Source organism: Manis javanica, chromosome 10 (genome assembly GCF_040802235.1).
Source record: "Manis javanica isolate MJ-LG chromosome 10, MJ_LKY, whole genome shotgun sequence".
Lineage (NCBI taxonomy): Eukaryota > Metazoa > Chordata > Mammalia > Pholidota > Manidae > Manis > Manis javanica.
In genome coordinates this window covers 2,417,664-2,441,553 of record NC_133165.1, presented here as the reverse complement: position 1 = coordinate 2,441,553, position 23,890 = coordinate 2,417,664, and the positions used below count along the sequence as shown (strand labels likewise).

At 51.6% G+C, this 23,890-nt stretch overlaps 2 protein-coding genes across 3 annotated transcripts in view; one reads left to right on the top strand and one right to left on the bottom strand.

The window, feature by feature from the left end:
• The window catches only part of HMOX2 (heme oxygenase 2), a 21,468-nt gene extending 3,604 nt beyond the window's left edge, over window positions 1-17,864 (top strand). Inside the window, exon 5 of the mRNA XM_037014615.2 lies at window positions 16,849-17,864. Coding sequence (XP_036870510.2) covers window positions 16,849-16,946 — 98 coding nt within the window. The 3' untranslated portion in view covers window positions 16,947-17,864. The remainder of the gene's footprint in view (window positions 1-16,848) is intronic.
• On the bottom strand, window positions 676-23,890 carry CDIP1 (cell death inducing p53 target 1). 2 transcript variants are annotated; one of them, XM_017664994.3, is made up of 6 exons: window positions 23,739-23,890; window positions 3,651-3,734; window positions 2,990-3,094; window positions 2,704-2,859; window positions 2,083-2,371; window positions 676-1,953 (listed from the first exon to the last, which is right to left on the bottom strand). In XM_017664994.3, exons 3-6 carry the CDS (start codon window positions 3,072-3,074, stop codon window positions 1,842-1,844), a joined length of 642 nt encoding a protein of 213 aa, XP_017520483.3. In that variant the 5' UTR covers window positions 3,075-3,094; window positions 3,651-3,734; window positions 23,739-23,890; the 3' UTR covers window positions 676-1,841. The 2 variants fall into 2 exon arrangements, with proteins under 2 accessions (XP_017520483.3, XP_017520482.3); XM_017664993.3 differs by lacking the exon at window positions 23,739-23,890 and adding an exon at window positions 23,398-23,505.

The window sequence follows — 23,890 nt, the reverse complement described above, 5'->3', positions numbered from 1 at the left end:
CTTTGAAGGTTTCATGTTTGAAATTTATTTTTAATAGTAAGGATAAAGAATATACTTTGTATTTATTATTATATAACAATTCATTGTCTAGAATAGAAATGTCAACTTAAATATTTTTATTAATAGGAATCTATTATTTTATATACTGAAGATCTGTAAAAGTTTTATTCAAAAAAGGGTTGTAAGTGGAGGGAAATGTCTTTTTCAACTGCTGACTGAGCCTAGCCATTTTCACAGTTCAGATGGAGGGGTAGGGCTGACCCACCCAGACTGCCTGCCTCCCTAGTGGCTCTGTCTTGCTTAAAGGGACCAGTGGTACCTGTCTGCAGAGTGGGATGACCCTGAGCTCAAGCCACAGGGCTCCAGCTTGCAGATCCCCTGGGAAGGTACCATAGGGTGGAAATGGGTGAAACCAATATCAGAGATAGTAAGGTGACCTTACAGCACAGTGAGGGTATCTCATGCCTTGGCCTGGTCACGGCTGGGAATCCCAGGGCTCATCCGTGCTGGGCTTTGGCTTGGCTTAATTAGGAATTTAAATGTCATTGTTGTCCCTGGGCAGCCAGTGTGGCATAAGTACTGAGACTGAGGACTCAACCCCCTACCCTTAGACCACCTGAAGCCCCACCCTCTTTCCCTCACAAAAGGAAGCAGGCAAGAGAGCAGAGGCCCAGGGCAGGGGAGAGAAAGGGCCAATTTAATGAGAAACTACAAACTGAGACCAGCCACGATTCACAGTGAGAGGAGGCCATGCGGTGGCAGTGCGAGACCAGGAGAAGGGTGGCAGCAGGATACAGTGGTCTATGTGAGCAATTTCCACAAACCATTCAGGAAAGAGACCATGTGGGCTCAGGCCCAGGGCAGGGCTGGCACCCACCAGGGCATTTCTGCCACCTGTGGCTGCTCCTTATATCCCCAGTGCTGCAGCCACTCCTGCCACAGAGCCTTGCTGTCCGAGCAAGCACAGCAACAGCAAATCAGCCAGGGCGAAGGGCCTAGTGTTTCCTGCGAAGATCCGTGGCGAGCATCCATGGGTGGAGGTCATACTCACACACAGCAAGGACGCGGTGCAGACAGATGAGCGAGGCCTCTGGGCACTCCTTCTGGCTCTAGGGAAGATGGGGTCCAGACGCACGGCTGGAAAGGGAGCTGGGCCAGGGCCAGAGATGAATCCCTTCTCGGTGAGCCAGGCTCCTCATGTACCCCATGACCTGCACAGGTGTGCCCTCTATCTTACCCCAGGTGGCTTCTGGGCACTTGGGCAAAGTGTTAAGAGTTCCTGAGAGTTCTGAGAGCCAGAGTCATTCCTTCTGACCATCGTGCTTGCCTCCAGCACCCCAGAAACAATCCCCGGCCTAGGAGCCTGTGCTGCTTGGGTCCAGCCCCCTATGCCTGGCTTAGCAGACCAGAAAGGATGGTGGCTGTAGGCCCAGCCCCACTGCAGGCCCCGGGCCTGGGGACCAGCCTCTGCTCCGACTACTTGGTCCCGGGAGAACCAGGACCGAGGCTGTACCTTGTACAGAAGGGAGGGACGAGACCTCAGCCGGCAGACCATGCAAGGAGACCCTTCCCAGCTCATCTTCCTTATCATGAATACCAAGCTGACCAACACGTGAACTCAGAACTACCACCCCAGCTACCTGCTGACCCTTGGCCTTAAATCCAACAGCATTTCTGCCAGAAGAGTCAGATGTTCAGGGAAGGGCAAGCCAGGAAAGACAAGATTCTGGGGGACTGGGGGACAGTGTCCACCCCCGAGCAGGAGCGGGGAGCAGGCTGCCGGGCACAGGGAGCAAAGCACGGGGGGCCAGACTGACAGCGGGAGTCCAGTCCCAGCTCTGTTAGCACAGGCGCTTGTACGTATAGATGTAGGCTTTGCAGCTGGGGCACGTGTGCGTCACATCTTTGAAGTCATTGATGAGGCAGGGGATCAAGCAGCAGCCCAGATCACACCTGAATCAGATGGGGAGAGAGAGGGAGGCCTGAGGAGAAGGCCTTAGAGGGACCTGGGCCTACTCCAGCTGGGCGGTGAATGGGCACGGCCCCACCCCACACGTACACATGCCCGCGCCTGCCACCTACCCCATGAAGCAGCAGAAGAAGCCCAGCACGAAGTTCATCAGGCCTATCTCGTAGGAGATCTTGGTGGTGATGGCCTGCTGGCAGTGGGGGCACACTGTTTGCACAGGTGCGCCCTCAAAAATCTCTCCCTGCAGCACTGTCACTGTGGTGGCAGTCCCTGAAGGGACCAGGACTGTCGCTGTGTGGCCCCCAGGGCCAGGGTAGGGTCCCGGTGGGTAGGGCCCTGGTGGGTAGGGCCCCGGCGGGTAGTAGCCCATGGGTGGGTGGGGGCCTGGAGGAGGGTAGAAGCCTGGAATAAAGCAAAGACAAGTCGTTGGCTTGCCCACGTGAGGTAAGCACAAAACCCCAAGGCCCACAGCACCCAGAGTCAGATATAAGGCCTCAGGGACCAGGTCATGGGGTTGCAGTGGGGACCAGCACTTCACGTCCCGACCCTCGGGGACCAACCAGACTAGCAAAGTGTTGGGAACAAGGCCCAGTCTCTCTTCATTCTCTGCTTGATGCATCTGCTCCCTTTCCTCTGACAGGGTAGGGGACCAAGGTGTTCTGCTCGAGGACCTCGGCCACAGGAGGGAAAGACCCTTGTGTACACAGACTCCCTCAGATCCCTTCCCACCTTACCTGGGGGCACATAGGTGCCATCTGCATTCACATGTGGGGAGACGAAGCCGGGCTGGGGCACTGGGTGACCCGGCGGCTCATAAGGTGGGGGGCCAATGTCTGCAGGGGGCAGTGACATGCCCGAAGGGGGCTGCATCACAGCTGGGGACGAGCGGCCTGGACAGAGAGCAAGGAGAAAAGCTCAGGAGGCCCCGGCTGCACTGCCTGTGGCAGGGCTGCTCCAGGCACCAGTGCCTAGTGGCCGGGATGAGCAAGGGGCCCGACCATCTGGAGTGTAGGGCCCTACCTGGGGTGGGTGGGGCTCCACTTTTCTCCTCCAGAAGTGGGGCTGTGGGGCCGCCAGGATAAGGAGGGGGTGGCTCGTTCGACATCTTTGCTGCTTCTCCTGGACCTGGAAGGAAAACTTGGAAATGAACTAGGTTCCCAGCTCCTGCGCTTGCCAACCTAGGCACGGGTCTGTGGTGAGGGGCACAGGTACAAGGTGTATGACAGTCCTCAGAGCTGCCCCCACCAAGCCTAAGCACACAGGGTCTCCTATGGCTCCTTCCACAGGTATCCCCTGCCCTCAGCGTTCAGGTCACCTTTTACTCCTCTGCCCGTAAACCTCCATGGGCTGATGGGCTGATGGGCTGGGACAATTCCTTCAGGAGAGCTCACAGCTAGCTCCCTCTGGGTCCTGGAGATGCCCCACCGTCACCAGTGTGACCTAGTCCGGAGCCACCATCCATGCTGCTCCATACCTCTCAAGAAGCTACTGACTTCAGCAGTCACCCACACTTACTGTGTGAAACCGAGAGGGCAAGGGTGCTGTTTGAGGAGGACAGAACCCAAGGGGGTTCTCACCCAGTAGCTTGGGAGCCTGACCTAGGTCTCCCCACTAATGGCCCTGGTAGCCTCTGAGCCAAGGCTCTGAGGCCTGCTTGTGGGAAGGGATCCTGGGGAGTTACCTCGAATCCCAGGTTCTCAGAGGTGGTAGGCGGTGGGGCTCCTTCCGCTGCCAGCCTGGGCAGACACGCAGGGGCTCCGGGGAGCTGTTTTAGGGGAAGAACAAGAGACAGTGCCCTTAATGCTGGGGCAGGGGCCCCAAACTAGTACAAGGCTCAGGTAGAGCAACTGGAACCCTCACACCCTGCTGGAGGGATGTGGGACAACACAGCTGCTCAGTCACCATAGTTACCATGTGACCCAGTTACTCCACTCCTGGGTATATACCCAAGAGAACCAAAAACATGGCCACACAACAACTTACACACAAATGTTCATTGCAGCATTATGTATAATAGCCAAAAAGTAGAAGTAACCCAAGTGTCCATCAACTGGATGGATAAATAAGCTGGGTGTGGCCACACCATGCATTATTCAGACGTGAAAAGGAATGAAGTACTGATACTACTACGACCTGAACGAACCCTGACAACATGCTCAGTGAAAGCAGCAGACACAAAGGACCACATGTTGCATGTCTCCTTACATGAAATGTCCGGAACGGGCAAACCCATATGGACAGCAGGCCAGCGGTTGCTGGGGCTGGTGGGGGGCGAGGTGGGGATGGGACAGGGAGCAGGAAGAGAATGGTGGTTTGTGGTTGCCTTTGGAGTGATGAAATAAAACTAACGATGGCTGCACAAGTCTAAATATACTAAAACCACTGTATTGCACACTTTAAATGGGAACTTGTATAGTATGTGGATTACTATTATGTCAGTAAAACATTAAATAACCTGAAGGAAAACAAAATTGCCTAATCTCAATACCCTAATTCAGTCAGTGGCTGTGTATTCCCTGCTAGTCTCTATGCACAGGCACCTATATTTTTATATAGCTGCTTTCATGAAAAAGTTTTAAATCCTTTTAACATTGTGTCACATGTACTTCCTCTATCTTGTCAGATCCCATGGTAATTCATTTAGTATTCTCTAAAATCAGCCCATCAATGTTTCTTTCCTTGACCAACCTTTATTAAAGCACTTAGAATGTTATTTGTTACTTCTTTTTAAGAGAGGTTAACACCTTTGGCTAAACTTGGCAGAGGGGAGATTATTAGGTCAAAGGATGTGAATGTCTTATGCCTTTTGTGAAGGATGATTCCGATTTACAGTGAAAAGTTTAGGTACTACTGTTTCACTAATTCATAATGTTAAAATGACACTTGGTTTTTATTTCTTTGACCACTATGAGGCAGGACATCTTTCCAAGTGTTTATGTTATACACACACTCCTGTGAGTTGCTACTTATAATTATCCTTTGAAGGCATGGAGGCCAAAAGACTGGACTTGTCTGAGCTTACATGGAGGGTTAGAGACAGAGCTGAATCTAGGACCCTGGCATGATTCTCCCACTCCCTGCCCCCTGCCCGCAGGTGAATTCCAACAGCACAGGGTAAGACTGGGCAGCAGCAGGGTTCCAGAGGACATCACAGAAGGTCCCCTTGCAGGCGGGCTGGCTGTACGAGTGAGGCCTCGCGGCCCTTGCCAAAGCCACTCCCTGCAAACGGGAGTGAAGGGCAGCTTTTCTCAGAGAGGCCCTTGTCTGTGTGTTAGAAAACGGGCTGGCACCTGCTCCCATCTGACACCCTTCTGGGATGACTCTGGGTGGCACCACTGTTCAGAGTGAAGCCCCAGCTCACCAGGGGACTGGCCAGGCCCTGGGATGCACCAAGCAGGCCGGAAAGAAAGGTGGATTGTGTTGGCAGGTCGCTTGAGCACCTTCAGGTTCCAGGAGGAAAGAACCTGCCTGGGTGGTCCCGCAGCACACACACACACCACCTCAGAATGCAGGCCTGCCTCTGCGTCAGAATCACTAAATTAATTCCAGTCTCCTACAGCACAGGAATTACACTTCTGGAATTCCGTCACGATGGCACAAGCCTCCCTTGACGTCCACCCACCCTGAGCAGCCCTCTGATGCCTACCCCTGCAAGCCTGCTTCCCCTCCAGGCACTTAGCGCATTACTGCCGGTTCCTCGGCCGCTCCCCTTGAGCAGGGCTCTGCTGCTCCTCCCTCTGTCCTCTCCGCCCCACACCCACACCCCTCCTCCAGCTGCCTCCCAGAGCCCACAGAGACGGGGGCAGGCCCCTCCAATATGAAGGAGGTTTCTGAAAAATGGCTCGTGAGGATTTCCAGAATTCAAACCCTAGTTCTCCCAGTGCCTCCCAATATAAAACCAAATGTGCACTCCCACGAAACTGCATTGTCTAAGATGTGGTAGAAACTATAAGAATTCAGTGATTTAAAAAAAAATCACATCCAAAAAGCAAGGCAGTTTTCCAATAAAAAGGCACTCTGTTCAAATAAAGCTACAGTTGCAAAAGTGGAATCTGCTCTTGTAGCCTCAGCAACTTTCTTGGGCAGGCAGTAGAGCGCTGCTTACAAAGAGGCTAAAGTTAAAGAAGGGAGCACAGACCCTGGGGTCCTGGGGAGGCCACAGGGATGGTCTAGCACTTCCAACAGGCCTCTCCGCCCGCCTCCTGTTTAGATGTAGCCATGAATTGTGAAGTGTCTCAAAACCACCACGAACCTGTATCACAAGCTGATCCAGCAGCTCTTCTGGGGGCCCACAGACCTTTACGCAGTACACCTCTTTACACATCTTCATTTTGTGGATGCAAATGTATAACCCATTCAACATCATAGTAAAATACAAATACATTATCTCAGAACAGAGCTAGAGACCCAGCTGACCACTCAGCACTGGCCAGCCAGCCAGGCACCTGGGATGTCGGAGCTCAGACCCCTCTGCCACAGGCTCAGGAGTGCCTCACTCGTCCGGACTCACCCACGAGCATTGGGGCAGAGATGTTCTCTGTCAGCCAAAGCACATTTAATGAGAAGGAAAATTCTTAAATGAAGTCCTTTGGTGAGTTTAACAACACTGGCACCATTGTCAGAGGCTCAGCAAGGTGTAGCCACAGTCACACCCAGCAGAGGCTGTATTCTAGGAATGCATCTCTTGCAAGCCCTGTGGGACTGCAGAAATCCAGATGTTCCTGCGTGAAAACCTTGAGGAGCAGTAATTCTAGCCCATCTGAAGAAACGGGACACTCTCTGGGTGTCTGTGATGGGTGCTATACCGTGCCACACCCTGAACAAGTATTAACTGTCTTCAGACCAACCCTGGAAGTATGGGTTGGAACTAGGCGCTCTGGAAAGTGTACAGGACAGAGGCTGGGTTACTGGATGGCACTCTGTCACAGGGGCTTCAAGGCTCAGATTGACAAAGGATCAGCATCCCCCCGACTGCATTTTCAGGTTGAAGCCCGGCCTGGAAGGAACAGTCCTGACCTTTGCTGGGGCAGGGCGGCAGCATAGGGCAGGTGGCTGGAGTTAGAAAGCTCCAGACTTTTTTTTTTTCTTAAGGTATTATTGATACACACTCTTATGAAGGTTTCACATGAAAAAACAATGTGGTTACTACATTCACCCATATTATCGTGTCCCCCCCATACCCCATTGCAGTCACTGTCCATCAGTGTAGTAAGATGCCACAGTCACTATTTGTCCTCTCTGTGCCACACTGTCTTCCCCATGACCCCACACACACCATGTGTGTCAATCCTAATACCCCTCAATCCCCTTCTCCCTCCCTCCCCACCCCCCCCCCCCCCCCCCCCCCTTTGGTAACCGCTAGTCCCTTCTTGGAGTCTGTGAGTCTGCTGCTGTTTTGTTCCTTCAGTTTTTGCTTCGTTGTTATGCTCCACAGATGAGTGAAATCATTTGGTACTTGTCTTTCTCCGCCTGGCTTATTTCACTGAGCATAATACCCTCTAGCTCCATCCATGTTGTTGCAAATGGTAGGATTTGTTTCTTTCTTATGGCTGAAAAGTATTCCATTGTGTATATGTACCAACTTTTCTTTATCCATTTACTGATAGACACTTACATTGCTTCCATAAATAGTGCTACAATAAACATAGGGGTGCATATGTCTTTTTGAATCTGAGAAATTATATTCTTTGGGTAAATTCCTAGGAGTGGAATTCCCGGGTCAAATGGTATTTCTATTTTTAGTTTTTTGAGGAACCTCCATATTGCTTTCCACAATGGTTGGACTAGCTTACATTCCCACCAGCAGTGTAGGAGGGCTCCCCTTTCTCCGCATCCTTGCCAGCATTTGTTGTTCTTAGTCTTTTTGATACTGGCCATCCTAACTGGTGTGAGGTGATATCTCATTGTGGTTTTAATTTGCATTTCCCTGATAATTAGTGATGTGGAGCATCTTTTCATGTGCCTGTTGGCCAGCTGAATTTCTTTGGAGAACTGTCTGTTCATATCCTCTGCCCATTTTTTAATCAGGTTATTTGGTTTTTCGTTGTTGAGGTGCATAAGCTCTTTATATATTTTGTATGTCAACCCCTTATCAGATCTGTCATTTATGAATATATTCTCCCATACCGTAGGATGCCTTTTTGTTCTGTTGATGGTGTCCTTTGCTGTACAGAAGCTTTTTAGTTTGATGTAGTCCCATGTGTTCATTTTTCATTTAAAAGCTCCAGACTTTTGAGAAAGCCCTTGAGGGCTCCAATATATGTCATGAGCTCACATCTGCCTGACGCTGTTCACTATGTTCATAGCACAGGCTGTTTCCTTGAGGGGATCAGCAACAAGACCCACAGTATGGAAAGGGCCGTGTCCTGCCCCATGAGACTCAGGGGAGCTGGAGACAGATTTAGGGGAACTCATGGGATGGGAGGTGATGTGTCCAGGAGAGGGAGGTCATGAGTGATCTCTGGGACCCCTATGGGGCAGAGAAGTGACAGTGGGTCTGTGTGTGCCCCTCAGTCCACCGGGGAACAAAACAGGGCCACTTGGGGCCCAATCTGGCCCATGTCCACGACCAGCACATCCTAGTACCCACCAAGCTTTTATGTAGGCAGGACTTACTCAGGTCACCTTAAACTGAAATGAAGCCTGTCTCCACGTCTGTCTGTGGGCCCATGCCTGCCCACGCCCACGTGTAACTTCATCTCACCTTCCCAAGAGCACCAAGCACCTAGGGGTGGTGGGACAGTAAACAGTTCTCCCAGGCACAGGACCAGGCACTTTCTGCAAAGCCACTTCACAGCTACCCTCAGTTGAGAGGAATCCAGTGCCATCTGATGTCGGGACAGAATCAGCAGCCTTGGCAGAGGTGCAGTAAACAAATGGAAACTGTTCTGCACCCCATTGTTGAAAGTACAGCTTTGGCCCCTCCCTTCCCCTGCACACAGCTGTGCCCTCAGCCCCTCTCCTGAGGAGCTGGGAGGGGCCAGGGAAGCCTTCCCAGATGTGAGGATGGAAATGACCTTCTGAGATGCCTGCTATGGGTTTTACGGTATGTGGCCATGAAATCAAGCAAAACTGCCTCACAGCCCCACAACCCCAACACCCAGGCCATGTGCGTCCAATACAATCAACCAACAGCCACTGAGGAACATGACAGCTCTGAGGAAAGGACAGTCTTCCAGCGTGGGGCCAGGATGGCAGGAACCCAAGACCCTGCCCCTGCTCCCATTCAGAGGTGCAAGGATTTGCCTGCCATACTGCCAATTAATGGGAAAATAGGGTGAGCATGGGAAGAGTTGGGAGTTTGGAAGTCAGACAGCCGTGGCCTTGAATCCTGAGACCTTGTGTGGGTTGCTGACCCTGAGCCTGGGTCTTTTGGGGAACCTGGCAGCCACAGTGAAGAAAGACAAGGCTTTCCTCCATTGTACATTTTTTAAAACAATGAGAAGGCATTTGTATTTTATTTGCATGATGAAAAATAAAAATTTGAGAATAGTTTCAGGACAGGTCAGTGATGGGCAGCTTTGATTCCTGGTGACAGAGGGAGGAGGGATGGGGTCTCCCCATGTCCCAGGGAGGAGTCAAAGGCACAAGACTCAGAGGCCCTGGGAAATGCCTCTGGCGGTCTGCTCAGCTCTGCTCCCAGCTGCTCAGCATCACCCTCTGCAGAGGAGCTGTGGACGCAGGGCCAGAGCTGGGCCGTCTGGAAGCAGCCTAAGGCAGTCCAGGCTGGCTCCCTGTGGGAGGTGGCAAGGCCAGGACCACTGGCACGATATGCTTCTCACTGGCTACAACCATGCTGCCAAACACAAACTGTCCCACCCCTGTGACGTCTCCCACCCCAGACAGGGCCTTGGAGGACATACACCTACATCCCCCTCTGGAGGAAGGGCCAGGCTGAGAGGACAGGGGGTTTCATCCCGGCCCATCTGCCCCAAGTGTGTGCTCCTGAAGGGCGGGGCGGGGATGAGGCGGAGATGAAAGGAGAGGACGGCATTCAGAGGAGACTGACATCAGTGTCCCCCACAGTCTGCTGGCACAGTGGTTCTCAAAACTTTGGTCTCAGGACCTTATTTCTATTCAATTACTGAGGATCCCAAAAAAGTTTTGCTTTTTTGAGTTATATCAATGTTTGTCATATTAGAAATCAAAAGTGAAGAATATTAAAAAGTTTTATTTCATTAAAAAATAATGATAAACTCATTACATGTTAACAGATAAATTTTAAAAATAACTACTTTCTAAAACAACTACTGAGAAGACTGGCATTGCTTCACATTCTTACAAACCTTTCAAATGTCTGGCTTAAGAGAAGACAGCTGGATTCTCACAGCTGCTTCTCCATCTATCTGCTGTGATAGGTTGTTTTGGTTGAAGAATATGAAGATACACTATGGCCTCCCGTAGACAACAATTTGGAAAAGGGAGGGGATTAGAACAAATCAGATCACTGTGGGTGTTCTTCAACACTATACCCAAACTTGACAAGTGGTGGTTTCTTTTTTTTTTTGGTATCATTAATCTACAATTACATGATCAACATTATGTTTACTAGACTCCCCCCATCATCAGGTTCCCCCCACATACCCCATTACAGTCACTACCCATCAGCATACTAAGATGCTATAGAATCACTAACAAGTGGTGGTTTCTTAAAGGTTAGTTGTGATATGGAATCTGAATCCTTGACAATGAATTTTTCCCACTCTTGTTAACATTAAAATTCATTGGTCTACCTTGATTTGGATGGATCTTTTACACATGCATGGTTTTGTAACAGCATGCATGGGTCATCTGGAAAATAATGGTTCACAGTTATGCAGATCTCCTTATATAAAATCACCCTAAAAAAATTGTTAATATCACCACCAATCTTGTCACTATTAGGAAGCTGTCAAAACTCACAGTAGCTGTTACAAGTTTTCCAAAATCCTAATTTTCATTTGAAAGCTTGTTTTATCATTAGTAAAAAAAGAGAATAACAGATTTCATTGGCAAAAGACATAACAGTCACATGTTTTCCTTGAAGCAGCAGGCTCACTTTGTTCATTTTCAAGAAAATGGCTGCTATATCCCCAAGTCTGAGTAACCAACGTTTGTGTGTCATTTCTTCTTTTAAATAAATATGGCGTTCCACATAAAAGCTAGCTCAGCCGGCAACTCACACAACTGTATGCATGCATTTCCTTGAAGCATTCATCCTTAATGTGTGACGCAGATTTCACCACATGGGATGTGAACTTGAGGATCAAGATTTAGTAAGATTAAATTTTTTTACTGCTTTTTCGTAAGTGAAACTCGTGTATGTGTGTGTGTGTGTGTGTGTGTGTATGTGGTGAACACATTAAAACAATGACTAGCACAGTTTATGCCACTGCCTTCGGATGACCTAAGCCCGGCAGTAGTTTCGTTCCCCACTGCTTCACTGCCAATGCAAATACCAACACCATGAAAAAAGGCAATGTAACTGATAACTTCTTAGTGTTGTCGTACAAATAGTTCTGACCTTCAGCCCCTGGGAAGGTCTCAAGAAGCCTCTAGGAGGCTAACTGTCCATCTCCTGTCCAGAACCACTATGCTAGAGGAACCCCGCAGACCGTAAGCAGGGTCAGGGCCCCACAACCAGAGAGACTAGGAGCAGGCCATCCCGGTAAGCCTTTGAGCTTGCTATTGCTGCACCAAGGCCCCGGCCCAGGAACGTGACTGCTGCAGTGTGCAACGCTTCAGTGGAACACCAGCCTAGTTCAAACCCTGCTCCACCACTTCCTGACTGCACGACCTTGCTGAGCCTCCGTTTCCTGTTTGTTAATGGGGAATCATGTGCAACTCTCAGGTTGGAGCAAGACAAAGTGTTGACAGAGAGGACAGGTAGTGATTCCACAGCATCTTACTACGCTGATGGACAGTGACTGTAACGGGGTGTGTGGTGGGGACTTGGTAACGGAGGGAGTCTAGAAACCGTAATGCTGCTCATGTAATTGTACATTAATGATAGCAAAATAAATAAATAAATAAAGCAAGGTGTTGACAAAATGCAGGAGCAGCACAGAATGCTCATCACACACCAGTCTCATCAGAAAATGGCACCTGCTGTGTCATTATGTATTATGAACAACTTCCAAAGGGAAGGAGAACAAAACAGGCACTGATGCCTCTGCCACAGTGGCTTCTGCTCCTGCAACTGTGGGAATCGGGCATGTGCTCCCCGGGGTTCTCAGGGGCTTGTAATCAAGCCCAGCCTGAGCAGCTCGGCCCGGCAGAGTTCATCTGTGGCACAGCCAGGGTGAGACTGCTCGCTCTGTGGGACTCCTGAGACATTTTTAGGAAAGGAAGAGAGACTAGCAGTCCTCGTTAAGGGCCACCTCTTGTTTCAGGCAGCTGCCTTAGAGCTCCGTGGGCAGTAATGCCCCTGGGGAGGAGCAGCTGCAGGACTGGGAGTCCCAGGGCTGGGCTGGCCTGCCTGCTGCCTCTCCCCAGACGGCCTCACCGTCAAGGCACCATGGCACCAGGATGCCAAATGGCCTCAGAGGGGCAACTCGGCCTCAGAAGGCAGCTTCCAGGCATCTGGCCAGGATTAGGCCTTCAGGCTTTGCTAGGGAAACCGGGAGGCAGCTTTCTGCCTTGTCAACAGTCACCCACCTGCTGAACAAAGGAGGCGCCCAGAGGACAGGAGGGGCGGCACACTTAGCCCCTGCTGAGCATGCAGGCCTGTGGGACACATCTCTTCACAGGAGTCCTGGCCCACATGTGGCTTCACTGTCCACACCCTGCCTGCCTGCCCTGGAGGCTGTGTGAGAACTGAGACACGAATGTGGACAAGCCATGGAAGGACCAGGCAGTGTGAGGTGTCGCTACAACTGATTTACCAGAGACGGCCGCTGACTCCTTGGCAATGCTACATATTGTCCTATTCTCCCAAATCCCCAGGGGTGGGCTTAATAACAGTCTGTGTGGTGGTCATTTACCAGAGGCCCTCAGAAGGGAGACAGTGCTTTCTCTTGGAATAACCACCTGTCTATTCCTGACAGTTACATATCATCAACTTTGTGCCAGGTTCAGGCTGGGGAAGTGGCAGGGAGTGAGAGGCCTGCCTTCCATAAGCTTACCATTGAGGAGACAGGCATTAAAATTGTTAGGCAGGAAAACAGGTATGAGCAGGGTGGAAAGAGAATAAGGCCAGGAAAGCCCACTAAAAAAGCCCCAGAGTTAATGAGTTAAAGCTCCAAAAGCCAGTACCACCTTGGCCTGGAATGTTTGAATATTCCCCAGATAAAGGAGGGTACCTCAGCAGAGCCTGTATCTTTATTGTGTTAATCACGCAGGCCCAGCTCATTGTTTAACTTAACCTATATGCTGTTTTTTCCTCCTGCAGCCCCTAATCAAGTAATTTACAACCTGGGCAATTAATTTGGCAAGCAAGCCCAGCCATAAACAACAGAGTAAAAGCAAGAAATATTCCATCTTAAAGATGAGATTGCATTTTAAAACCCAGGAAGTTAAGAAGTAATATTCTTAACATACTCTTTAGCAAACAGACAATAACAACTCAGCCCACCTCGGGGGCTGCTGGGCAGGCAGTCTTGTTTGAAAACTCCCAGACCAAGAAGTCTGTATCTCAGGGAGAAATCAGAGCCGTAAATTTCTTGTGTTAAGTTAATTTTAAATATTCAGGACCACTTAACAAGTCTGCACCCCCAGCCCTTGGTCACATTCCTGAAGAATCCTAAAGGAGAGAACCCCCAACCCTTCAGGGTGCTCCTCTCTCTGGGGTCACCTGCACTTTCTAAGTGCGTAGACTTTCTTTCTTTCAATAAAACTTAAACCTTTCAAGGTGCCTCTCCTCCCTGAGGTCGCCTGCTGCACTTTTTCTCTCTAAGTAACTAAATAAAACTTTCACTCTGCTTCACTGCTCTGTCTTTGCCCTTCAAATCTTTGTTGCGGTGGGGACAAGAATCAAGGAAAATACCCAATGTTTCCCCAACAAAATCACACCCAAAGCCCTGAAACTAATTACAAAGTGTGACCTCTCCAGCAAGCCGGAAGGAAGAGGTGGAGTTACTGACACCAGCAGGCAAAGGAGAGGGCAGGGGAGTAAGCAGCAGGGCGGACCTCAGGAAGGAGGCTGCACAGCCTGGAGCTGGTGCGAGTACCAAGGGGCTGCTCTGCCAGAGCGCGCAGACCTCGGATCCCTGTGGAGGACCTGGGCCAGCAGGCAGGACGAGGACCACAGTGCCAGGCAGCCCACAACACCCCCATGGCAGGACCCCAGGCAACCCTTGTCTTTCTCAGCCCGCTCTCTGAGTGGTGCCTCCCAACCACCCAACCTTTGGGAACAAAGATGTCAACTTCCTTTCTCAACCAGCAATGAAGTTTTGAAAGCATAGGGTTCACCAGCATCCTGCCCACTACCAACAGACTGTCTGACCCTGGACAAGTTACTTTGTCTCTCTGAGCTTTGGTTTCCCCACTTGGGCCACAGAATGCCACTTTTAGGCAGGGCAGCAATACCCTCAGATGTTCCTAGTCCCTCTGGTGGGTGCCTGTGACCACGTGACTGAGCTCTGGCCAGTGAGTCACGAGCACAGTGATGCAGGGACTTGCGGGAAAGTGATGAAAGGGGAGCCGCCTAACCCGGCGGTCCCTCTCCTGCCCTCCTCCCATCTGCTGCCCGGAACACAGGTGTGACAACTCCAGCAGCCATGCCCGACCATAAGATGACCCTGGGCCTGGCGGCCGTATTAAGGACGACCGAAGGCCCAGGCCCTGGATGACCAGAGACACCTTCCAACAGGGGGAGGGACCACTTCCCCTCTCCTACTTGAGAGGAAAACAAACTTGTTTCTGTAAGTTACTTTGGGTTTCCTGGTAAATGTAGGCACACCTAATCCCAATAATCAGAGAAAGAGTAGTGCTAGTTCTCTAGAAATTCTCAAATATACTTAGCCAGAAGTTACTTGTGATTGGTAAATTTCAAGTTCACTACTAACAAGGAAGAAAAAACAAGTACCATTAAAAATATGTAGTGCTATTTAGGCCTGAAGGTATGTAAACAAGTGGTGCGTAACTGAAAAACTCCCATTATGGACTTCCTAATGACCCGGCTTTCTCCATCTCACGTGGCCTCTGCAGTGTGCAGGCCATGGATCCGCTGAGCCGGCCCTGGGGCTGCCAAGTTCTAGCACTGGAGGGACCAGGAAATCCTGAACGTGGCCCATTTTCCATTGTCCTTACTGATGGAGGCGGGAAGAAAGAGATGACCCTCCCTCAGATAACATCACTGGTGGCCATGAACCATTTATTTTTACACTTGAACACTAGTGTATCTAATGACTTGGGAATTCTAAAAACTTCAAAACAAGCTAAAGTTAAGATGCAGAAAGGACCAGAAAGCAGTTTTCCCATCTATCTGCTCTCCTCCAAACCAGCCCAGCACACTCCACCGGATCAGTATCATGGCCCGGCAGAGCTAATACATCAACCTAAACCAGTGGCCCCATATGCCGTTGCCTGTGTCCCTCCGCAGTGATGTGTGGGCCCTGATGTCACAGGTCAGGCTGGAAAGGCAAGATCTTCACCTCCCGGTACCCAGGCACCAGTTCCCATGCAGGCCGGCTGCCCGGCTTTCCAGTTTGTTTTCTCCTTTGTGTGAAATGGCAGCAGCCACTGACTGGAGTTGTGATGAGGCATGGAGAGCAGAGCCTGTCACACAGTGTTTAATAAACACAAACAACTGTTTGTATTGCATGTATTTATGGAGATGCAAGCAGAACATGAGAAGGGAAGCACACCAGAAAAAACTAACATAGAGGCAAAACCGAAAGGCAGATGGACTCGGAGACTGGTTCTAAACTGAAAAGTCGCAGGACTTCTAGGAACTGTGATGACACTAACTGCACACGGACATCATGCTGGGGTGTCACAGCCCTGACTGCCCACGGCGCAGTGAGCCGGTACGACTTCTCTGGAGGGCAGTTTTGCTACCTATACATTCTTTTTGATTCATTAACTCTATTTCAAGGTGTTTGTCCTGGAGATAAATGAGCATGTGTGCAAAGATTCACATGCAGAAATGTCTGCATGTATCAAAATGCCTTGATGTTCAACCAAAGGCACTGGTTATGCATCTGGTTTACCCATACAGTGTGGCTGGACTCACCATCCCCCAAGCATCTACTTCTACGGCCACAGGAAGACAGTTCTGCTGTAGCACTGTGCAAGTACCATGTGCAGTGATTTCGCTTTAGAAGTGTACATTTACATATATGTTACATTACACACCAAATGTTAAGAGTGGTTTTCTCTGGGTAATGAAATTTTGGATGATTTGTTTATATATAAAAACACATACAGAAACTTTTTATTTATGTATAGTTTCTACTTTCTCTAGGATGGGCAGCTCCCTATAATCACTATAATTGTGTTAAATATAAACAATCACTATAATTGTGTTAAATTTATGTGTGTTCTTCCTCTGTCCAGGAAGGTATCTCTGACCATAATCTAGTTTTACCTATAGGAAAAGAAATGCTCCAAGGAGCAAGCCCAATGACTGGGCTGTTTGCCAGCCTTCCTCCCATAAATTGGAGGTATGGTCCTTACATAGGTCTCGTGTGAGTCAGTTCTCTATAGCAGGCCATCTCCCGGCGTTCCAGTAAAATCGAGGGTGTAGACGTGTAGTTGGAATGTGAAGGCCATCCAAGGTAGTTCTGGCCTCAGGGACCCTGCCTGCAGAGCCTGCAGGAGGTCACCAGGCAGAGGAAGGCAGGCAAAAACATCCCAAAAGACACATGATAAAGCTGAGGTTATAGGGCTTGCCCAAGGCCACTAGCTGGCACCAGTGCTGGGAATACAAGCCAGGCCTCTAACTGTCCTGTGGTCTCCAGCCCTCAGATACCTCCAGGCAAGGCTGGGCTCAAGAGCTTGGCTTCTGCACAGTCTAACGTTGGCGCAGAAGGAGGAGAACAGACAGGAGGAGGAATGAGGAGCAAAGGGGCGAAAACAGAGCTGCAACTAGTGAGTGAACAGGCCGTCTGCACCTGTTGGACAGGCAAGACTTGGTAAGTAAAAGGCCAAGTAATTTTAGAAGCATGATGAGTCTAAAGAACCATCACTTCGGCGAATCAGAGAGGAGCCCTGAAAAGGAAAGACCCTATGCCTCTGCCCTCACTGAGCTGACACAAAATGGACCATCTTTGGATTGACTCTATTTTAATCACTTATCTGCACTCAAGACGTACCACCCTCATCCTTAAGTGCGGCCAAGCCATTTGGCCACTACGGAGGCACGGCCCCTCAGCTGGAAGAGACTTCTTTCTGACACAAATGCCCGCAGGCCTTGCCCAACCCCCCCATTCCATGGTGAGGGAACAAACCTTTATGCTCCCGAGACGGCAGTTTGCCTTTCTGCCTTCACCTGCTCAGTGTCCCCATCCATACATTACTTCCCTCAGAATAGGGGGTGAGTGTCCCTCACGTTACAGGGCACTCTCTCACTCCTCTATGCGGAGCACTGCTGGCTGAAGAACAGCAGCTGCAGTGACCTCACTCAACGGCGTGCTCTTAGAGCCCAGTGGGTACAGTCCCTAAGCACCCCCAAAGGCAGGGCAGGGTGCAGTGCTGGAGGTGAGGTGGGGAAGATAAGCAGCGCCCCCCTCTGGCTGCTCCCTGATTGGGGGCCGGGCCAGGCGCCCAGAGAGGATCCTGACCACACCCAACCCAGCACGCTTTGACTGCACGGATCTCGGCCCTGCCTCTTACATGTTCCCCCAAATGTTTTCCAAGATGTGCTGGAGTGGGACCTTATACTCCCAACAAAGTGCCTCCCACAGTGGGTTTCCATCATGGAAGTTCACCTACATTTCACTGTACCCAGGAAAAAGAACAACTGCGGTGAGCTGGCCAGTGCCCCTGCTGTTCTCTTGGTGAGGGCAGGGTTTGGGAGGGGACCGGAACATGGGAGCCTGCGCATTCTCTCAGGGGTGCAGTTCCTATTCGCCTCTCGAAGTGAAGTGTCCACGCCTCTGAGCACACAGGCACCCCAAGGCCTTTACAGGGCAGCTGGACCATGAGGTAGGTCTCTGCTCTACCAGCTGACTACAGAACCTAACCTCTCAAAGGTCACTTGGGAATTCAGCTCTATTCAAACTGTATTCCCTGCAGAGCACACACAGACTATGGTCCCCATGGCTCAGGTCTTTATCAGCCGTTAGAAAGATGGGACAGATGAAATGCAGATAAAGTATGATTTTATTCAACACATAAATACCAAGCATGCACTGTGCACCAGACACGTTCCTAGGCCCTGTAGACGAGGGAAAACATTGGCTTTAATCGAGCTTACATTCTAGTCGGGGGATGGAGAGCTACAAAACACAGGGACAGGTGGAACATACAGTACACCAGACGAAGATACATGCCATGGAGGACAAGGAGCAGGGGAGGGAGGGAGTGCAGGGCAGCAATTTTAAGCAGAGAGGGCCTCTCGGAGCAGGGAGCATTTGGGCAAAAACGGGATGAGCCATGTGCCCAGCTCCAGGCAAACAGGTTAAGTGCAGAGGCCTGGAGTGTGCCTACACAGTCCTGGGGTGGTCGCTGGGACAGAGTGGGTGCCGGGAGAGTGCATGGTGGGTGTGGGGAGATGGGCAGGCCCTCCGGCCACTGAAGGGTGTCCACTGCTACTCTGAGTGAGATGGAAGGCTCGGGAAATCAGGCTGACCCACGGTTCACCACTTCCTGCACCATGCCTGGTTCCTACAAGTCTTGACATCTACGGGCAGCTGCTGGGGGTGGGGAACCCTTCCATACCCAGCCCCCACCTATAGCAGGCAAGGTTTCTTTTTGGCCGGTTTGACTGGAGCCACAGAGAAACAGGCCACAGTGTGGCTCACATGCTCCCCAGGCAAAGGAGGTAAATGCACAGACATATATATAACCTGAGCTTGACACAGGCCTCAAGGGGCACAGAAAGCCCTGGGAGCCCGAGAGCTGAGAGGTGGCCGCATGAGACCTTCTCCCTGGAGCAGCTCAGAATTCTTCTAGTTCCAGGAGAAGCAGAGCCATCACTATCCAAGTGTGCTTACCTTTCTTCTCTCTCAAGCACTAACTGTTTGAAAGGCCTTAAGATTCTTGACTACTTAATTCAGCCAACATTTCACAAGCCCCTGTCTGGAAGTTGCTCACCTTGGAGTTCTGCCCCCTGGGAACTGCAGGTCCATCTGGGACCCAGCTCACACTTAAGAATTTACAAAACATGCTCTGGAAAAGCTGAATGAAAATTCATGACAGCAAGGGCTCCAGGTGAGAGGAGGGGTGGTCTGGGAGTCAGGGCACCAGGGGGGATTCAGGGACCGAGAGGGCCCTCAGTAGGCCCTGTAGGAAGGGAGACAGGGGTGTCAGGCCTGGGGCAATGGAATCATAACAGGGGAGAAAAGTTGTGGCCAAGGGCCCAGCCTCCGCAGGCAGACCGGAGGCTCCTGGTGGGGAGAGGACTCTCCACAGCCCCAGGCAGCATGTCACATGCTGGCTGAACAGGAGCACCAGTCACACGGCCTGGCTGGCACTCTGGCAGGAGCTCTCCCCCACTCTACAGGCCCTGTTTCAGTTAGCAGTATCCTGGTCATCAACATGCATGTCTGAGAGGCGTTCCAGACTCTTCTCTGTCCCTTAAACCCTGACGTGTCGGCCAAAGCCTGCTGATGCCGTGGTTTAGAAAAGCTCTCAGACTCACTGTATCTCATCTACTGGTCGAAGCTTAAGGGGAAAGCCCTGCCTTGGTGCCATGTTCCAGATCTCCCCAGGACACTATACTCCAGTGAACCCAGACAGTGACCCACCCTCCTCCAAGCACACGAACCCCGCCCCTCCCTCCCAAGGGGACTTTCAGAGCCCCTTCCCTCGGCCTCTGAGCAAACCCGAGCCTTCCCTGTGGTTTCTCCCTCACTCTCGCCTCTCTACACAGAGCACTGGGACCCTCCGACTGGCATCCCTATGCCCTGCTCAACCCCTGGCACAGGTTTGTTGAGTAACTGAGTCCATGAGGGTTGGGTCAACTTAACTGGTGTTCTTGTGCTATTCCCAACCCAGGCGCCCACTGTCCACTGCCACTGGGTCGGAAAGCAGCCTCCGTCAAGGCACAGCACACTAGCTTCCTGATGAAAGTGCCTTTGTTTCCAGCAAAAATCCAGACAGGAAAGTAACCCTTTCTCCAGTCACGGTCCACTCCATAGAAGCTTTTCACGATGGGGCCGGGAGAGCCCACGTTTCCTTCAGCCCTGCACCTTTCAGCCCTGCTGTTCTGAGAGCTCAGTCTGCAGCCCGGCTCTGCCATTACTTGGCAATGCTGGGCAAGTCACTTAGTAACGCCTGCTGCTTCCTCAGCTGCGAGACATGCCTGTGCTACCCCCCAGGGCTGCTGCGATGACAGAGGTGAGAGCTCTGCCGGGTGGGACAGAGCGCCTGTACCACCACCATGCAGAGGGCACCTGCTCAGAGGATAGCCCATTCCTGCCGTTTCCCGACGTGTACGGCTATGACCCTTCATGGGAATCAGAACTGTGGCAGCTGGCACTCTTCTTCCTGAAGTAATGAAGGGCTAGGGCTCGCCTCTAAGCCCATCCTGGGAGGCCCTTTCAGCCTTCTCTACCTATTTCTGCCTTCCCTGGCCTCTATTTCTCCTTGAAGGAAAAAACGCAGGCACTGGAATAGATGTGGGTCCAGAGTGGATCAACACCTATTTGGACACATCACAGATCCAGCACATTGTTTTTACTGGACCCTCATAACACTTCCTATGAAAGAATCGATGGTGCTGACCGCCCAGTGGTCAGACCATGCAGGGTTCCATAGCACTAAAGACCAGGAATGCCAAAGAGGTGCTGAAAAATATTTTCGGAAAAATGATCTGACATTACCAAAACACATCGGGACCCTTGCATGGCAAGAATCAGTACGTCACTGCACTTCCTTACCCCACCCACACTGCATGGTTTCACATTGCTTTTAGTTTTTCTAGTGTTAGGGGACCCTAACCTTTTCAACATTTACGGCGGACACAGGTCTTCATCTGGCCTGTGTCACTCCTCACCTCTCACAGATGCAGCACGTGAGGCTCTGGGAGGGCAAACGCCTCGTCACACAGCTTGGAAGTGACAGAAGGGTCTCCAGCCGAGTCTGGGCAGTCCCAGGATGCCACCATTATTACCAGAGCTTGATGACTCAGGGCAGGAGAGGTGGTAGGTTCACAGGCTCAACAGTGACCAGACCTGCGTGTCCCTGCATGAGCAGCCCTCTCAGAGGGAGAGGTGGGGCTCCAGGCCCCAGGCCAGGTGCCCCTTCTCCTCTGTAGCACCAAACTGCAGTGCAGCCTCTACTACCTCCCGGGGAGACAAGTCCGGAACAGTCCCAACTGCGCAGAGATAAGATGGAAGCCTTCGTAGCGTCCTAGAAACTGGCACATTTCCATTCCACGCACTCTGTTTCTCAGTCCTTTTGTGGGGACACAGTAAACCTCATCCCACCACTGCCAGCCTGGCTCTCCTCTCTCCTCCCCACCAAGAGTCAGTCCTCTCTGCAGAGCTCCCACTGCATGCCACCATCTCACCAGCACGACTCCCTCCTCTATGGACAGAGACTTCAGTATGAAGTGTCATTCCAACAGCCATACTTCCCCAAGTCCTCTATGAGTGTTTCTCAAAGTGGAAACAAGTTTTCACAGAACCTCTTTTCTCCCTCTTAGGAAAATGAAAAGAGTTAGAGGTTGGTGTTTGTGGCTACAGAACAAAGTACCTGGGCCCAAAGGACTCAAAGTTTGTCAAAGCCCTGTTTCCCCAGAGCTTCAGAAAACACACAGAACCAGCAGGTTCAAACCGAACAAGTTTACAGTGTAAAGAGCAGGAACAAGCTGATGACTAACATCTGCTGGGCAACCTGGCTGGCTGGACACATTCCATTAGCCCCCCCTCAAAAGAATTTTGTTCCCTAAAGTGCTACTCTATGTCATTGCTCTTTGGGTGATTCTAGAACCATGGTCTGCTGTTTTCAAATCTTTGTAAGCGCACATGTGAAGTTCTTCCCTGGTTCCAGAGGCCGATAGGTTTTTTCCTATGGGAAAACCTCCAAATGCCTTCAGTTTCTCAAGCGTGGGAGATAGAGGCAGACTTTCAAATACCCAGGGCTTCTGTTAGTTAAAAAACAGTAAGAAGAGTTCTAAGACTTGACTTAATTATATGCATGTTTAACTGCTTGGGAGAGAAGACTGATGTCCACAACTTATGTGACACACATAGACAAAATAGATGGACTTCTGGTTGGATGGCTAGTTTGCGATAAAGTACAATCAAACATTATACATCCTAGGTGGTGTTCTATAGGCATTCGGTGTAAAATTTCTTCAACTTTTCAGTATGTATGAAATGTTTCATAATTAAATGTTGGGCAGAGGGCAAGGCAGAGCTGATATGATTCTTCCTGCCAAACTCTTAGGTCAGCCAGGGGGTTAGAAACAAAGTACCAAAGAGAGAGGTCACACATGCTAGGTGCTGCCCTGCCAGCAGCAGACCCCAGGACGTACAAAACTCCTGCAAATGCTGTGACACAGGTCCTCCATCCGCCTCCTTCAGGACGAAGGTTCTCAGCCCCAAAGGTGCCTGAAAACTATCTGGGGAGCTTATTAAACAGAGCCCTGGGCCACACCCCGTAACTGCTGAATCAGAACCTCTGGGGATGAGCCCCAGGAATCCGCCCTTTCGAAAAGGGCCCAGGTTATTCCTACGCAGAGGGTCTTAGGCCCACTAGAGAAACTAAGCGCCGTTTGCTCCTTACCTGACACCTGTTGAGAGGCCTCCTGGGAACATTTAAAGGAAAACAGAAACACACGACCACAAACAAGTCAAGTGCCCAAACCTACTCGCATGACGCCACAAGTCCAACTACACCAAGGTTCTCGATGGCATGAAGCTGGGCCCAAAGCCAGGCCAGGTCACTGCCTCTGCACCTGCCCCGGCGTGTGCGGCCACGAGCGGCGCGGATACCTACACATGTTCGCGAGCAGGGCGGGCGGCGGAGGGAGCGCCGCGCCGGGCCCCTGGGGCCTGCCAAGGTCACAGTGGAGCTCAACAGGGGCTTCTTTGTCGCCCGGACTCTCCTCCCGACCCCCTTTTCCCTTGAGGAAACAGCACCTCTGCAGAAAACTGGAGATGGTATTTCCCCAACCTTCCCTATGAATGTGGCAGGTGTGATGAGCGGGACCCCAGGGGCGGGCCGGCAGCCCTGAGGCCCCGACGCCCTACGCCCGGGCCTACATGAGCTGTCACCGCAGACCCGCGGGCGGCCGGCCCTGCCAGCGACGTACGTCAAAACCCCGAGGGCCGCTCTGGCCGCCGCAGCGTCCTAGAAGGAGGCGACAGGCCCGCGGCGCCGTCCCCGGGTCCCTTTACCTGGAAAGGCCGGTCGCCCGAGGCCGAGCGAACGTCGAGACGGGCCGGATCCAGGCGCTCGGGGCACAAGACCCTCAGCCCCGCGGGGCTTTGCGCGCAAACCGCGCCCCCGGCCCACCCAAAGGCCTCTGGGAGATGTAGTACGTCCGAGTTCCCGAGGCCCCACCCCCCGCGGGCCGGGAGGACTACAGTGCCCGGCATGCACCGCACGGGCGCTGCGAGCGGGGGCGGGAGGGTTGTCCACGGCCCGAGGTCATCCCCATCCTCTAGGGGCTACGCGTACCCAGCCTTGCCTCCAGGGGCTCCACGGGAAGCCGTTTGGGGTTGCCGAGCCGACTCACCGTTTCACAGCACTCGCGGCGCCACAGCAGCACGAATAGCCGCGTCCGCAGCTCGCCGCCGCTCGACTGTTGGAAGAAGGCGGGCAGACTTTGGAGCCTGGCCCAGGCTTGTGGCGTCATTCTGAGGGGCGGTGCCATGAGATCAGCGCCGG